This window comes from Neofelis nebulosa, chromosome 8 (assembly GCF_028018385.1).
Source record: "Neofelis nebulosa isolate mNeoNeb1 chromosome 8, mNeoNeb1.pri, whole genome shotgun sequence".
NCBI lineage: Eukaryota > Metazoa > Chordata > Mammalia > Carnivora > Felidae > Neofelis > Neofelis nebulosa.
Window position 1 is genome coordinate 27,855,284 of NC_080789.1, and position 17,060 is coordinate 27,872,343.

At 36.2% G+C, this 17,060-nt stretch overlaps 1 protein-coding gene across 4 annotated transcripts in view; it reads left to right on the forward strand.

The window, feature by feature from the left end:
• EEA1 (early endosome antigen 1) overlaps positions 1 to 16,649 on the forward strand; it is a 111,857-nt gene extending 95,208 nt beyond the window's left edge. For all 4 annotated transcript variants that reach the window (XM_058741809.1, XM_058741811.1, XM_058741812.1 and 1 more), the window contains 8 exons: positions 4,691 to 4,873; positions 9,699 to 9,884; positions 11,531 to 11,662; positions 12,826 to 13,011; positions 13,963 to 14,201; positions 14,474 to 14,594; positions 15,432 to 15,530; positions 16,238 to 16,649. In XM_058741809.1, coding sequence (XP_058597792.1) covers positions 4,691 to 4,873; positions 9,699 to 9,884; positions 11,531 to 11,662; positions 12,826 to 13,011; positions 13,963 to 14,201; positions 14,474 to 14,594; positions 15,432 to 15,530; positions 16,238 to 16,360 — 1,269 coding nt within the window. In that variant the 3' untranslated portion in view covers positions 16,361 to 16,649. The remainder of the gene's footprint in view (positions 1 to 4,690; positions 4,874 to 9,698; positions 9,885 to 11,530; positions 11,663 to 12,825; positions 13,012 to 13,962; positions 14,202 to 14,473; positions 14,595 to 15,431; positions 15,531 to 16,237) is intronic.
• The last annotated feature ends 411 nt before the right edge of the window (positions 16,650 to 17,060 follow it).

Genomic DNA, 17,060 nt, shown 5'->3' on the forward strand with positions numbered 1-17,060 from the left:
CAGTTCTGTAGGCTGGGCAGTCCAATATAAAGACACTGGCGTATCCAGTGATATGAAGACCCATTTCCTGGCTTGTAGGTAGATGCTTTTTGCTGTAGCCTCATAAGGCTGAAAGAGAGATTATCTCTCTTGTGTTTCTTCTTGTAAGGGTACTAATCCCATGTATGAGGGCTAATGACCTAAAGGTCCTACCTCCAGGAGCACCTGGGGGCTCAGTCACTTAAGCATCCGCCTCTTGATTTCAGCTCAGGAAACCATGATCTCATGGTTCAGAAGTCTGAGCACCACTTCTGGCTCTGCACTGACGGTGTGGAGCTTGCCTGGGATTCTCTCTCCCTTTGTCTGTCCCTCCCCCATCTGCATGTGTGTGCACTCGCATGCGCACGCTCTCTCTCTGTCTCTCAAAATAAATAAATAAACTTTAAAATATTTTTTTAAAAGAAGTCCTATTTCCAGATATTATCACATTGTGGATCTAGGCTTCAACATGAACTTTTGGGGAGACACAAGCATTCAGCCATGGATATCGTTAATTTATGTTAGTGTATGGATGCTAAAATAAGGAGCACACTTTTTAAATTGGGGGGAATTTGAATGGATAGCCAGTCGCTATAAATTAGACTTTAAATTTAGAGTAACTAGGTGCCCCTGGGTGGCTTAGTCAGTTGAACATCTGACTCTTGATTTCAGCTCAGGTTATGATCTCATGATTCATGAGATCGAGCCCCATGTTGGGCTCTGCACTTCCAGTGCAGTGCTTGGGATTCTCTTTCCTTTCTCTCTACCCCTCCACTTCTTGTTCTTTTTCTCTCAATATAAATAAAACTTAAAAAATTAATTTAGACTAACTGGAGAATCACTGAAAGGCAAGTATGGTTTGGTTTTATTGAGAAGCAGTGTAGCATGGAAAGGACATATGTTGTAGCTAGTTAGATCTGAGTTTAAGTTTCATGTGACACACCTTCGGGTTATGGTCACAGGGAAGTGGTTATCTTTCCGAGATAAATGAAATAGAATCATAGAGTTCTTGTAAAGATTGAGAAAATGTATTTAAAATGCCTACTACTGTGCCCAGTGCAGTATGGAAGCAAAGTGGTTCTTGGCTATTAAGTGGAAATATAGCAAACTATGATCTAAGTGTGTCAGTGTGCATGGTGGCTATGCAGCGATGGTCTGTGACAGTTAATCACTGGCCCACAGTGAAATAGGAAAACAAAGATAATGTTTAAATGGGTATAAATATGTGTGTGTGTACACTTACATAATGCGTGGCTACACACACGCACACACACGCACATGCACACATACACACACACACTTTGGAAATGATTGTTTGAGAGCCAAAGATCAAGAATTCTGCAAGTAGGTTATAAGTCATTGGCCCCTGTACCAACTTTATTTGGAATCTGTTATGGGAATTCAGAATGAATAAGATATAGCCCCCAACTCTCAATCAGTTTGTAATTTAATGAGGAAGCAGATATGTAAAGAGGAAAAAAAAAAAACCCTAATGTATAAAGGAGAATGAAACCAGAACTTAAACAGAAATAGAAAAATTAGAACTTAATGGAAATTTTGACTGGCTTTCTAAGGAACTAGCATTTGTACTGGGCCTTTGAAGATGATTATAATTGTGAAAGGTTAAACAAGAGGAATTTAGATATTTCAAGGAGATAAAACAATATTAGCAAAGTTTGCAAGACTTAGAAAATGTTATAGAAGGTTAGCTGTCGGAGTACATGATAAGTGAAGAAGCGAGGGGAGAATAAGGCGAATAAGGGAGAATAAGAATCAGGTGAAGTCAGATCACAGTAGATGTTGTATAGTTGTTTCCATTTTACAATTTTAATATTGGAATATTAAAGACTTTTAAGAAGGGAGGAGTGTGATCAGACCTGTTTTAGAGCAAAAACTGGTCGGTTTGTGAAGGATGAATTGTAAATGACTGACCCTCCTGTATCCTTCTTTGGAAGTTTGGGTGTATGTCTGTTAAAGCAATTATCAAACTGCTGCATTGGTCTGGTTTTGTTTTTGTTTTAAATTGACTTCTCCACTAATAGATTTGAGTTTCTCAAAGTCAGAGAACTGTGTGTTTTGACAAATAAGCCATTGATAATTTTTTTAAATGAATGAATCAGCCTGTCAGAGTAAAGATAATGAAGGCCCAAGTATGAACCCAAAGGGCTTTTATGGTCATTACTGAGACTTTGCAGAGGGCTTAGTTGAGAGCCATGAAGGTGACGAAAGGGAAAGAAAACTAGATTTGTGGGGAGGAAAAAAAAGAAAAAAATAGTACTCTATAAAAGAAAATATATAAGTGTACTATAGTCTTCAAGATGAAGAAAGACGTACAGGAATTCTTCATCATGAAAAATCTAAATTGGAGGGAATGAAAAGGAGGTGACATGGGGTGTTCTGAGATAACATACAGGGAGATCAAACCCCCTTTCCTCCATCGGCAGTTAGCACACCTCCTGTCAACCTACCTCCTAACTCTCTTGAATCCATTCCCTTTTCTCATTTCCCACTGTCACAGTCTTAGTCCAGGCCATTTTGTTCTCTTAACCAGGCTATTATAAGAGCTTCTTAAGAGTCATTCCAGGCTTTTCCACCTCCAATCTATTTGCCATTCATTCCCTTAAGAAATATTACTAGGCACCTATATTATGCCATGGCACAGTTTCGGGTTCTGGAGATCTAGTCATGAACAGATAAGGAACCTGTTCTTGTGGAGCTTACACTTCCCTGGGAAAGAAACTAAACAGGGTGATGGGAAAGACAGTGATGGGACTGAGTCCTGCTAAATGTTGGGTGACCAAAGAAGCTTCCCTGAAGAGATTTGAGCTTGAAAGACAAGAGCTGTCCATACAAAGGTCCAAGGGGACAACTAGTGCAAAGACCTTAAGCTGTGACAAACTTGGTATTTTCTAAAAACAGAAGACCAGTGTAGGTTAAGTGTGGTGGGAAAGAGGAAGAGTAATATGAAATGAGCTCAGAGAAGTAAATAAGGGCCAAAGCATATGCATGAAGATTTATAGATTAGAAGGTAACAGAGAATAATATACTTTGTTCTAAGGATAATTAGAATCGATTGGAGAATTTTGAGCAGAAAATGGTGCAGTCTAACTACAGAGAGATAAAGGAGCAAGCAGAGAAGACATTGAAAAATGGTTGCAATAGTCCAGACAGTACATGATGATAGAATGAATTAAAGTGTTAGAAGTGGATGATTTGAAAATCTATTTTGGAAGTTTGGGTCATCAGGACTTGCTGATAGATTAGATGATGAGAGGTGATGGAAAGAGGAATCAAGAATAACTCTACAGGGACATCTGGGTGGCTCAGTTGGTTGGGCGGCCGACTTTGGCCCAGGTCATGATCTCGTGGCCTGTAGGTTCGAGCCCGCATCGGGCTCTGTGCTGACAGCTCAGAGCCTGGAGCCTGCTTCGGATTCTGTGTTTCCCTCGCTCTCTGCCCCTCCCCCACTCACACTCTGTGTCTCTTTTTCTCTCTGTCAAAAATAAATCAACCTTAAAAAAAAAAAGAACTCTACATTTGTGGCTTGTGCAAGCGGATAGATGACCATGTTTATTGGAGGAAAGAAGCTTTTTGATGAGCAGCCTTGCTGTCAGGAATCAAGAGTTCTGCTTGAGATAGATCTCTGTCAGTCACTGAGGTGGAGAAGTCAGGGAAGTACTCAGTTATAATGAGCCCAGAGTTCAGGCAGAGAGATCGGGGCTAGAGACACAAATTCTGGAGTCAGTTGTCAATAAATGATATTTAAAGCCATAGTTGAGTATAGTTCAGATCTTCGAGAGAGAGAGAGACTGTGTATGGAATAAAAGAAGGTCAGAACCCTGGCATCCTACAATATTGAGAGGTTAAACAGAAGAAGAGGAGGTTGTAAAAAAATTTAAGAAGGAATGACCAATGAGATAGGTGCCCTGGAAACCAGGTTGAAGAATGTTTCTAGGAGGGAACATCATCAACTGTTTCAAGTACTGCTGGGAGGTGAAGTCAGCTGTGGACAAGGACATGAATAGTGGGTTTTGGAACAAGGGGGTCACTGGTCACTTAAAAAGAAGTTGCATTGAGGTAGTGTATTTATTTTAAAAGCCAGTGCTTATTTTCATACTCTGCACACATATATTTTAATTATATCATAATTTGTGTGTATCTTCTGAGTCTTCGTAAAGACTAAAGACAAGTTTAGCATTTAGAGTCAGATCTTTGCAAGATTTCTTTTTCTGCCTTGTTGTTAATAAACACGATCTTGTAGAAATGTCCTAAGTTATTCTAGAATTTCAGAGAGTAGAAATGATGAATGCAGTAATGACTTTTTTATTTCTTTCCTATAGAAATTTCCCTTAGTTCAACCTTAAATTATATCATCTTCTAAAGCATCTAGCACTGTATCTTCCTTCAGAATGTGGTTGTTACTCTCAGTCTCCTGAGACATTGATACTTGGGACTATCCAGTGAAATGCTTTTTTCTGTATGTAATGCTTTTTCATTTTTTGGTTTTTAAATTGGGACTTGTTGGATTTTGTATTTTGTAAATCTCTTAAGTTTTTTAGGGCATAAATACAGTTTAATTTGTTCTCAGGGATCTTCTTGTGTGGATTTCATTTTGTATTTGTAACTGGTTTGTGATATGCATACTGTTCTAAATAACTATTGTGTGTTCCAGACAGAGCTTGAGAATAAATTACAGCAGCAGTCAATACAAGCAGCCCAGGAACTTGCAGCAGAGAAAGAGAAAATGTCAGTGTTACAAAATACCTATGAAAAAAGTCAGGAAAATCTAAAACAGCTTCAATCTGATTTCTATGGGAAGGAATCTGAACTTCTTGCCACAAGGCAAGATCTTAAGGTATAGTAAAATATATCATAAAAATATTAGGAAGTTGTTTATAGGCATTTATTAAATGGTTGATTTGAGACCAGATAGACAAGGTAATGTTAGTATTTGTGGAATATCATGCTTGTTTTCTATTAAATTATTATTTTTGGAGTAATATGCTTTTTAATAATGAAATTGTTTTATATTATAACAAAATATGATATATGTTAAATATGGGCATTTAAAAATAACATCCATAACAGTAAAATTATTTGGAAGTATACTAATTGCTACATTATTAGCTTATCTAAAGCTGTCTTCTTATAAATGTAAAAAGATAACTTTGACTTTAGTTTTTATGTTGGTCAGCTTCCCAAGACTACCAGAATGTTTAATGATTAAAATTAGGAGATTATAGCTGAAAGTAAACTTAACCTTAATCTAATTATCTAAACACTTTTGGGATGAGCACTGGGTGTTGTATGGAAACCAATTTGACAATAAATTTCATATATTAAAAAAAATAATAATTATCTAAACATATATTGTTTGTTCTTGACAAATCTATTTGATTAATGTATCATGTTTATTAAAATGAAGAATATGGAAAAAAGATAAATAATTTTTATGCAGTGTTATTAAAGTATGGGTTCCCTAAGATAAATGGAACGTTTGTGTTCTTTCCCACAAGATTCAGCTAGTTCTTTTTTTTTTTCTTTTTTTTCTTTTTTTTTTTGTCATCATGAAATGTTATGCTTTTTGTTTTTTTCCTTTCTGGTTTCTTTTAATTTGTTAATTTAAAGTACATTATTGAAGAATTTTGTTGAAAATCACAGGATATTTTTAGACAACATAAATATACTGTGTCTATATTTTATCATAGGCTGTTATAAGGAAGGCTTTCTGAAGGAAGTGGGACTTGAACAGGTGCTCAAGGATATATAGAATTTGAATATATAGAGAGTCCTGAGGAAGGTCATTTCACTCAGGGGCACATTTGAGAAAAGGTACTGCAGGGAACGAACAAAGGCAGGAGACAGTTATCAGTTGCTAGCATGCTGGTTTGTGTTTGGAGGATAAATTTGGAAAGATTGGGATCAAATTGTGAGGTTTCTTAGATGCGGAGCAAAGATGATTGGAATAAAATGAAGAAGGAATAAAATGAAGAAGACAGTACTTTGGACAACTTAACCAGGAAGAGGTTTATAGATAGCTTGGATTGGACCCGGGGAAACAAGACGTAGGAAGATTAGTGAAGAGGCTGTCTCCCTTCCTCCACAAATTCCATTAATCAAGGTGTGAATTGACTAGAACTGGGCTTAAAGTTCAGGAGGATGGAGCAGAAGAGATTAATGAGAGAGATAGGATGAAACAGGAGGGCTGGATGCAGACAGGCTGCAAGGGCACTGAGGGAACTAGGGGTCACTAATGATTTGACAAAGAAATAGGAAACTTGGGTCAAAAAATTTTCATGGTGCCCAGTTGTTATAAGAAAAGAAATACCACCTGACATATAGAAAATGTCTTATTTGCTATGCTCCCTTAGTAGCTTTAAATTCTTTTTCTTTTTTTCTTTCTTTTTTTTTTTCCTTTAGAACACTATTAAAAGTCAGGGAAGGTCTGTGGAAGAGTTTGGGCTTTATTGTAAAAGCAGTAGGGAACCACAGAAAAGATTTGCTCAGATCTGTAGGTTGGGCCAGTGACTGGCTGAGAGTAAGGAGTGGATCATGGAGCAACAGGGCTGAGTGTAGAGACCAGAGAGGAGACGGCACTTGGTCCAGGTGCACACGACGGCGGTGTGGGCAGTAACAGTAAGGATGGGGAATATGGATGGATTAGAAGGGTGTTTAGCTGATCAAGGAGATGAAACTTAATGATTGATTGTACAAGTCCTATAGAAATCACACTTTTTTTTCATACGGATGTATTATTTACCCAAGAACATTACATGGTGACAGGACTTAGATCTTTGATCAATATTCTTTCATTAAGCCAACAATGGTTTTTATTATGCTCGAAAGCTATGTTGTATACTAATAATTTGACACATGAAAACAAATCAAAGGCATGGAGAAAAAAGAGAAGGGCAGAGAGTCAAGCCTGCTGAGGAGTTTTCCAATTGTTAAGAGGCATGGCTAGCTCCTCTATTCCAAAGCCTCCTTTTGCAGACAAGACTGAGTGAGGCCTGGCGTGGTTTGTGACAGACCCAGAATTGCACAATAACAGAACCATGATTAGACCTCAGTTCTTGTGATTCACAGCCCTTTACTCTTTTATAATCACTAGGATTTTTAAATATGAAATAGAATATTGCTAAATTCTATTATTAATGTTTCCAAAATGAGAAGTATCTGAACTACTTAGGAAGCTAAAAAAAAAAAAAAAAAAAAAAGAAGAAGAAGTAAATTCCTCGAGAACTTGAAATGATATTTATGGACCAGAATAAGAGATGGTTATCAGCCATTATTTTTCTTTTGCTTCAGTGATGAATGATCTTGTTGCATGTGAGAGAGAAGGGGAGAGGTTGAGAACTTTGTAGCATGACACCTACCTAAGTCAAGGCTGCCATCTGTGGGCTGACATTGTACATCTAGATACCAGTAGAATGGAAAACAGGCTGGTCTGATCCATGCTTTTAGCCCCATCTGCTGGATTATTTATGAAATACTTACATTTGTTGACTGTATATTTCAAAACAGCTGTGCTGTGTGCTATTCTTTGCTGTCGAAGAAAGGTAGAAGTGGAATGTAACTGTACATTTTGCACCCTGAGTAAAGTGAAAATTCTAAGATAATAAGTTTAGAATTAAATATAAATCTTTATACTATTCCTTATATCACTTAATCAGACATCAAGAAAATAATAAACATTTTTAAAGTTTATTTTGAAAGAAGAGTAAAATTGTGGAGCAGACAAAAAACAATAGCTACCAGAAAACACTGCAGAAATTTCTTTTTTAGTAGCTACACTGCTGTAATTCGATTGTGGTATTCAGGGTCAAGATTGGTAGTTGATCTACTCAGGGATTTGCTTGTTCCAGTGGGAGTCAATGGGTTAAAGATAGGCCCACAAAACTGTTGAATGGGAGACGGGAGTTCCCCAAAGGAAGATATGCTGAGTAGGTGAAAATAAAATGGCCTATAACAAGAAAGATAAAAGGAATATTTAAAATACATGGCAGTGTATCACTGAATGGCATTGACAAATATTCAGAGACAAGAGCAGTATGTCAGCATAGCCCAGATTTTGAGCTTGACTTTAAAGATTTAGTCATTGGGTCTTGGGAGTTTAAAATTTTATTGAGTATTATTTAAACCATGGGCAGTTTGGAATTCTTGTGGTCAGAGATTGGGGGAGCTGTTAATTTCAGGCTCTAGCAAGCCTTGGTGTTCTTTAGTATTAGATCAGGACCTCTGTTACCTGATAATAATTGCTATAGACCGTATGGGCTAGGCTTTGTCAAATTTTATTATCTTTATTTGAAATCACTCTCACCCTTTGTGATGCTTATGTCAGTTCCCACATGTACCATGGAGCCTTACATAAACACATTTCAGGGAAAGTTCTCGCACTCACTGTTTTTCTGTGCGTTTGGCATTATAGCAAGTGCTCTTCTGCTACGTACAGCTTCCATTTTATGTGGTGGTTCTGTTTTTCGGGCTACATAGCCAGCTTCTTTAAGTTAAGGACTGTCTTTTACCTTACCAGTATACTCAGTTAATGGCTAACAGCTTGGTTAGTAAAGGACTAGATGACTTTAGGATTCTTTAAAAAGAAGCCTTGGGATTTTTAGTGTTCTCTAGAAGCCACTGGAAATCAAACTTCATTGATATCAGAAAGACTTCAGAACTGGGTTTATTTGTAAGGAATAAACTGTCTCTTTAGGGAACCTTGAGAAACCCTTTAAAATACAGTCTTCATTTAAAAAGTATTTATTTATTTCTTTTCCAATGGTTGCTTACTATAGTCAAGCCTAGCCAGCAGGGATCCTTCCCAAATTAGATCTTCTCCCTCCTTTTCAAAGGAACTGTATCTCCAGAATAAGAAAGATGAACGTCTTCCAAATGGTGGAAGAGTATCATGGAGTTCATTTCCTTCCCTTCTGATTCTTTGCAGTTGCAGCTGAGAGTGGCAAGGTCCCTGCCAGTTTCCACTACTCACCTGTTATCATATCTACCCCAGTCTGAAATCTAAGGGGCCACAAAGCTTGCCCTTTTCATAAGCTTTGGCTTCTCAAAATATCTGGGCTTTAGAACAGTCAGTAACCGTGGGCAGTGTTAACTGACAACACTGTTTCTGCCACATCGATGGGAAGTGAAGAGGATGGGGTGAAGGCCTTCTCAGAAACAGAACCCCATGTATCTGGTGGACTTTCTTCTTTTGGTTCACTTGATCAGGTTTGCAGATGTGAAATACAGTTGTTGGTTTTCGTTTTTTGTTTTTTTCCCAAGACAAAGACTATTTCTTGAGGATTTCAGCATGTCAAGGGACATATATGTATATATTTTCATATATTACAAGTGTGTTCGATATGATCCCTTTTTATTTGATATTCCTTAATATCACTTAGCTAGTAGTACTTACTATTTCTAGAGGTTTTGGAATTGCTTCAGTTTTATTAAATATTTTACACTAAACTGTTTTTCGTAGGCAAGAGAGTTAATGGTCTAGTGTCCTTTCTCTTTTACATGATCTTACTAAAGGGCATAACAAGCTATCCTTTTATAGTATATTGCTTTCTACTATACTTACACTGTTATGTTTCTGTTGACATTTGCTAAAAACAACAAAAAAAGACATACAATAATTTGGGGAAATTGGTTTTTTGTTTGTTTGTTTGTTTGTTTTTTGTAAGTCTGTAGAAGAGAAGCTTTCTCTAGCACAGGAGGACTTGATTTCAAACAGAAACCAAATTGGAAACCAAAATAAATTAATTCAAGAACTGAAGAGTTCCACGGCTACGTTGGAGCAGGATTTAGCAAAGAAAGAGCAACAGTTGAAGGAGCAGTGTAAAACGCTACAAGATATTAAAAAAGAAAAGGTATTTCATTTTCTGACTGAATCTAGAATCTGAGAGTTGTGGTATCTTTAGAAATCATCTAGTCAAACCTCTTCTCTGATATGGGCATCACTTTACTTCAATAGCTCTCCTTAGATGGACTTCTGGCTTCTGATACAACACCGTGGTAATTGGAATGTTAATGCCGGGAAGTACTTCTTAACAGCCCCCTTGTCATTTCTACTCATTTTTCTTACTGCTCTTTTTAGTTTTATAAACAAATCTTTTTCACATTGTAGACCCCTGGTTATTTAGAAACAGGTATCGTAGCTCCACCACTATTATATAACATTCTTTAGATGTGTGAATGAGATTAAAAGATCTAGAAATACTTCCTATGCTTATAATTCTTTTTTTAATTATTATTATTATTACTTTTTTTTTTTTTTTTTTTTTTTTTTAGCAATTTCTACACCCAACATGGGGCTTAAACTCACAACCCCCAGATCGAAAGTCTCATGCTGTTCCAACTGAGCCAGCCAGGCTCCTCTTATTCTTACAGTTCTTAAAATTTAGAGCCAACTTCTTCTTAGGGAAATGGGAGCGTATTTTACATAAATGATGCTGAGTTATACGGTTGAAAGCCTTGGGACCTGGGTCACTCAGTTGGTTAAGCGTCTGACTCTTGATTTTGGCTCAGGGCATGATCTCCCTGTTTGTGAGCTTGAGCCCCGTGATGCTAACAGTGCAGAGCCTGCTTGGGATTCTCTCTCTCCCTCTCTCTCTGCCCTTTCCCCATTCTCGTTCGCTCTGTCTCTTTCTCTCTCAAAATAAATAAAAGTAAACTTAAAAAAAATAAAGTTAAAGCCTTGTATTATAAGACCACTATGTTTAAAAGTTAAGATGCTATATGAAAGAGAAATTCAGATTCTAGGAAGCACTTTATTTTTGGTTTCATGGTTGAAATATATTTCCATTAGCTGATAAGATATTATTCTGAAGTATACAATTCCAGCGGTTTGTGGTGTATCTTAATTGTGCAATTCCTGAAAGTCTCTTTAGTTAAAAAAATTAAGGGATGTTTTTGTGGGGAGGTAGAGGTATTGAAGCTGGTATGATATTCATGATTTGTGTCTTGGGTCTAGAAAATTCTGAGAGAACTGTAGTTTCATAGGCCTCTGTTGCAAGGGCTTTAGCTCAGTCAGAACTGTTGTAATTTTGACTATATCTCTAATAGATTATTTCACTTCTCCAAACCTTTATTCTCTAAACCTTTGATGCTTATCACATGAGGATTAAAAAGAGCTATTTATATTTAGTATTGATATTAAATTAGGTAATATGTCACACTACTAGCTAGGCGCCTTAAATAAAGGCATTGATAGTAATAGTAATAATGATAATAGCATTAAGAATAAGAACGATAGGCTAAATTTTATAGTGTTCTTTCCTTGCTTAGACACTACTTATTTCACAGTATTAACATGAACTAATGCTTATGAAGATCTTATTAGTTGTTCACATTGTGTAAATAAGGACACAGAGGCAAGTGAAGGTAAGTAGTTTGCTCACGTTAACTTAGGTAGAAAGGGGCAGAGACCATGTCATGCCTAGTAGAAGTTATTCTCATGACATTAGTTTTAAGCTAAGTATTTACTTAAAATTATTTTTAAATTATTTTTCTACAGTCACTGAAAGAAAAAGAACTAGTAAATGAAAAGTCTAAATTGGCAGAGATAGAGGAAATTAAGTGTAGACAGGAAAAAGAAATTGCTAAATTGAGTGAAGAACTCAAGTCCCACAAGCAAGAAAGCATAAAGGTATGTGAAGATAATCATTGTCCCTCCTTCTATCCTGTATTATTGTCATTTAAATAAAAAATATGTGTATATATCTTACTGAGAATCTACTATGTGCTAGACGCAGTTTTGTTGTTTTGACAAATACTCTTGCTCTCATCCCTGTGTTGTGTGTTATCCATATACATGTGTTGAAACTATGTTCCTTTTGTTTGCAGATTAGTGAATAAAGCAAAGTAGGTCTAAAAGTTTAGATTTGTTGAGATGATAATCAACAGAGCTGTTGATTTAGAAAATTGTGCCTATGTTGGGGCACCTGGGTGGCTCAGTCGGTTAAGTGTCCGACTTTGGCTCAGGTCTTGATCTCAGGGTTCATGGGTTTGAGCCCCGCCTTGGGCCCTGTGCTGACAGCTCAGAGCCTGGAGCTACTTTGGATTCTGTGTCCCTGCCTCTCTCTGCCCCTCCCCCACTCGTGCTCTGTCTCTCTCTGTCTCTCCAAAAATAAATGTTAAAAAAAATTAAAGAAAATTATGCCTATGTTTAGAATTAAGATTTTCAGGGGATTCTGTTGTTTCAGTTGTTTTTCTTCCTAAAATCTTTTAATACTCTGTTCGGAACATTTTTCCTGTCATAAGTGTACCTAGGGTGCCAGCTGAAGAAACTAATTGTCTATCATTTGCTTTGTAAAAATGTTATTCATTTTCTCAAAGGTTAGATTCTCTCTTGAATGCTCTCAATAACACCTTTTATGTCTATCAGTATACTTCCCATTTTGCTTTATAATTTATTACCTCTTTATGTTATTATATTCTTACACACTGTGACTTCCTTAAAGCAGGTAATGTATATAATCTTTACCTGCATCCTTAAAACCCAACACAGTGTGTGATGCCTCAGTGGTGACCAATAAATGCTTGCTAAGTGAGAAAAGGGAAAATAAGGGGTAGAGGTTCTTCACATAATTTCATCAAAACGTGCATGTAAAGTGTCACTTGAGTTTAATTGAGCAGGAAGTAAATAATCTTGCGTCTTTTTAACCAGTTGTTTGAAATACTGAACTTTAAGAATCTCATAAGAGAAGAGGCTAAAACTCTTTTATATTGTTAGGATAAGTTGTATAAATTTCAGCTACATTTTGAAATATTCACTGTAAAGGATGATTTAGTTCCGGCCTTTTTCAATAGGAGGTAACAAATCTCAAGGATGCCAAACAGCTTTTGATTCAGCAGAAACTCGAGCTTCAAGGGAAAGTAGATTCCCTGAAGGCAACCCTTGACCAGGAGAAGAGAAACCAGCAAATGCTAAAAGAGCAGGTGAAAAAGGAAGAAGATGAACTAAAGAAAGAGTTTACTGAGAAGGAGGCTAAACTGGTCAGTAAGTTAATGGTGGGGAGTGTGTTTTGTAATTGATTTTGTAAGTCAATCCAGTAAGAGAGGATTTTTCTACTTGGAAGTTAGGATTTAAGTGCTCTTACCTAGCATTTTACTTTTTGATTGAGAAAGGAGATCTGATTTGTTTAAATAGCTGATACGTGATTGGAAGTATTTTAGTCTGTAATTATATTTTGGTTTAGAGAAGTGAAAATTCAATGAAACATAATTCATAAAAAATAAACACACTTTTAGTGCCAGAAAAACAAACAAATCCACAGCTATGTAGATTGAGGTAAATGGCGTGAATGCTGATGATGTTAAACTCATTTGTTTGGTCAAAGTGAGTGTTGATAAGGGAGAACGGAAACTTCAGTGTGGAATTTTGATGACCAAAGTCTACTTTTCCTTCCCTAAATTGTGCATGCCAAAATGGGAAGCATCTGGCTTTCCTCTGTTGAATTAAGTCCAAATATCCCCACGTAACTTGAGGGCTGAATGTTTTAGTTGAAGATTTGCGATTTCAAGTTCACACAGTGAGTTGAATGGCTTGGAATTGGTTTTTTGGCAGGTTGATAGAAGAAAAGGTACATGTGGATTTTGAGACTGAAAATGCCAGCTTTGTGTCCAGGGCACCTTGCTATCCCTAACTATGTGTTCTTCCCCTGTTCTAGTGAGGAAAACGAAAACCTCAAATTGCTGTATGTTAGTGGTTCTTCTTAGAGGCTTGCTGACTCTCATTTCAGCATTATGGCCTTTGAGCCAGTTCAGATTACACAGATGTTTGTGGAATCAATTTTATTAGTATGACATGAATACATTCTCCTGCCTTCTTTCCTGAAGAAGTAGTATTACTTATGTTGCCAGTATTTTAAGTTCAATAGCTAACTGAAATTTATTTTGCGTTACTTTAGGAATAGGTTTTTTCCTCACTGTTCTTCCTTTTCTCAGCATTCCGAAATAAAAGAAAAAGAAATAGGAATGAAGAAGCATGAAGAAAATGAAGCTAAACTTACCATGCAGATTACAGCATTAAATGAAAACTTGGGCACCGTAAAGAAGGAGTGGCAGTCTAGTCAACGTAGAGTCAGCGAGCTCGAGAAACAGACGGACGACTTACGGGGTGAAATTGCAGTATTAGAAGCCACAGTTCAGAATAATCAGGATGAAAGGAGAGCACTACTAGAAAGGTGATTGATGTCTAGTAAAATTAGTGTGTTTCCATTCTAAGTGACAAGAAGATTGTCTTTTTCCATATTTTTTAAAATAGAAGAGTCTTGAGAAGAGTACATTGGTCCCACAGGTATTTATGCAGCCATTTAAAACTAACTCTTAAAACAATCAGATAGTTGAAATTAAAGTATTATATTTGAGGTTATGAAGTAGTTTCTTATCTCTGTTCTAGAAGGATCTTTGATAATTTTTTTAAAAAAATTAATGATTGCTTTGCAATCTGTTCTAGATGTCTTAAAGGAGAAGGTGAAATAGAAAAGCTTCAAACCAAAGTACTAGAATTGCAAAGAAAGCTGGATAATACGACTGCAGCGGTGCAGGAGCTGGGCAGAGAAAATCAATCCCTTCAAGTAAGTCATCTGGTAATGTGAAGCTGTTTTTCAGTCTAGAGTTAACTCTTAGTGAAAAGCATATTTGCAATCTTTTTTGTTTTTTGTTTTTTGTTTTGAGAGAGAGAGAACCTGAGTAAGGGAGGGGCAGAGAGAGGGGGGGTGGGGAGACAGGATCCCAAGCAGGCTCCACGCCATCAGCGCAGAGCCGGACATGGAGTTGATCTCACAGATGGCAAGAACATGACCTGAGCCAAAACCAAGTGTCGGAGGTTTAACCACCTGAGCCACCCAGGCACCTCAGCGTATTTTCAATCTTAAAAAAAATCTCCTGTATTTAATAAATAACTTTTGAATGGTTACTATCTGTATAGCAGTATTGTAGGTGTTATGGATAGTTGAATAAAAGTGATAAAGAATTAATCTGAGAGACCCCAGGGATCAGTTAGAAAGCCTTGTCATTCACAAATTGGCAGCTCTGGGAAAATTGAGGAACATCAAGGAATAGACGAGCTGCTATGTGTTAAAGAAGCGATCTGAACATGTGCTCAGGGTACTTAGGAAGGATTGATCATTAGGGTTAGAAGGGATGGGAAATCACCAAAGATTAGAAATTGCCGGTGCCTTTGACGGTAAAAATTTGACTTAATTTGTCATTCAGACTTAAGAGTGTAGCAGCTTTTGACAATGGAAGCCAACCAAAGTATTTCTGATTTTTAAAATTTTATCCCATGGTGCCTATAAGTCTAAATTTTGAGAAACTTGGGCACCAAATTAGAAATTATCCATCATTCTTTAAAATGTTGAGTATTATAATGTATGGACACACACCCCCCCCCCCTTTTTTTTTTTTGATAGATCAAACACACGCAAGCGTTAAATAGGAAGTGGGCGGAAGACAATGAAGTACAAAACTGCATGGCCTGTGGGAAAGGCTTTTCAGTAACAGTGAGACGGGTAAATGATTTTGTTCATATTGCTGTGGTTCTGGATTTTATTTCTCAGTATCAATTAATGTTTTAACCATCAAAATCTTGTATTTGACAGATTTAAAAATTTTTTCTATTTATTGGTTAACTTTACAACTACATAGAATAATTAAATTTTATGCAGTCTAGTTTCTGGTCAGCATATGTATTTCAATTTTAGTTTTAAGTATAGTCCTTGCCTTCCTACTCAGTTACTCTCTGGAATAGTCATTTTCTGAACCACTGGGCCATATGTTTAGTCATTATGTGTTTAACTCATATGTTTTAGTCATCATTGGGTTATTTTAAAGAAAAAGCAGAGATGAAAAAAATGTTTATTCTGAATAACACCATGTGAAGTTTATATTCCTATTGAAGAAATTATGCCTGAAACACTTGGCAAATAGAAATGGTTTTCAGCTGGTCGAGGTGCTTTATCATCACTTTTTAAATGCCTCTGAAGGTTCTTTTGAGAATTCTTGATGAATTTTATATCAGATGTTTGGCACAGTATCTGAGAAATAGAAAGCATTCAAATTAAGAGATTAAATTGACATGTTGAAATATTTTTAAATAATACACTAATCCCTTGAAAGTTAATATACCTTCACAGTGCAGTTTGCAGTATTCTTATATCTCATCATGCTTTTGGTGTAGTTTTTATGCTTGAAATTGTTTAATTTTTGTCATTTACAGCATCACTGCAGACAATGTGGAAATATCTTCTGTGCTGAGTGTTCAGCCAAAAATGCCTTAACTCCATCTTCTAAGAAGCCTGTTCGTGTCTGTGATGCATGTTTCAATGACTTGCAAGGATAATGGGTTATCACAACTTCAGAATTGTATTACACTAACATTAGATTTTTTAATAAATGCACTTAATAGAGGTCTTGGACTACTATTTGATTTGGACAGTGGTTGCAATATTAGACCAAATTAGAATTCATATATTTTGGAATGTTATCAATATCAAGTAAAACTCTTCTATTTTTGTGAGACTTGGGCTCATCTTTCATTACTTTTTTCCATTTAACCCCTGGAACAGCTTTCATGCCAAGTTTAGAATTAGCCAATGAAATGTAAATAAACTTTGGACAGAAAATAGCAATGTATTTTTTTAAATATAATTTCATTGTTCACAAATGACATGAATATACGCTTCCATAGCTTACTTTTTTCTCCCAAATTTAGTATACAAAAATGTACATGGGTGATGTTATCACATCATATATGTTGCACAATAGCACATTATATTATTATTACATTAGATACTCTTCTTGGTGAAGTCATGCACAGAACTATAAAACTTTCTTTTTTTCTTATATATAGGTCCATAGCTCAGTTGCATTGTTATGTTATAAATTTACTACTCATGTGTTCTAAGTACAGTTTATGTTGAAATATGTACTAACCATGAATTTGAACATGGTTTTTGTTTTAACAATATTGATTAAATTCTCTTGGGTAGATTTTATGAAAACCTCTGTAAAATCAGTTTGCTTACTTTACGGTTATCCTG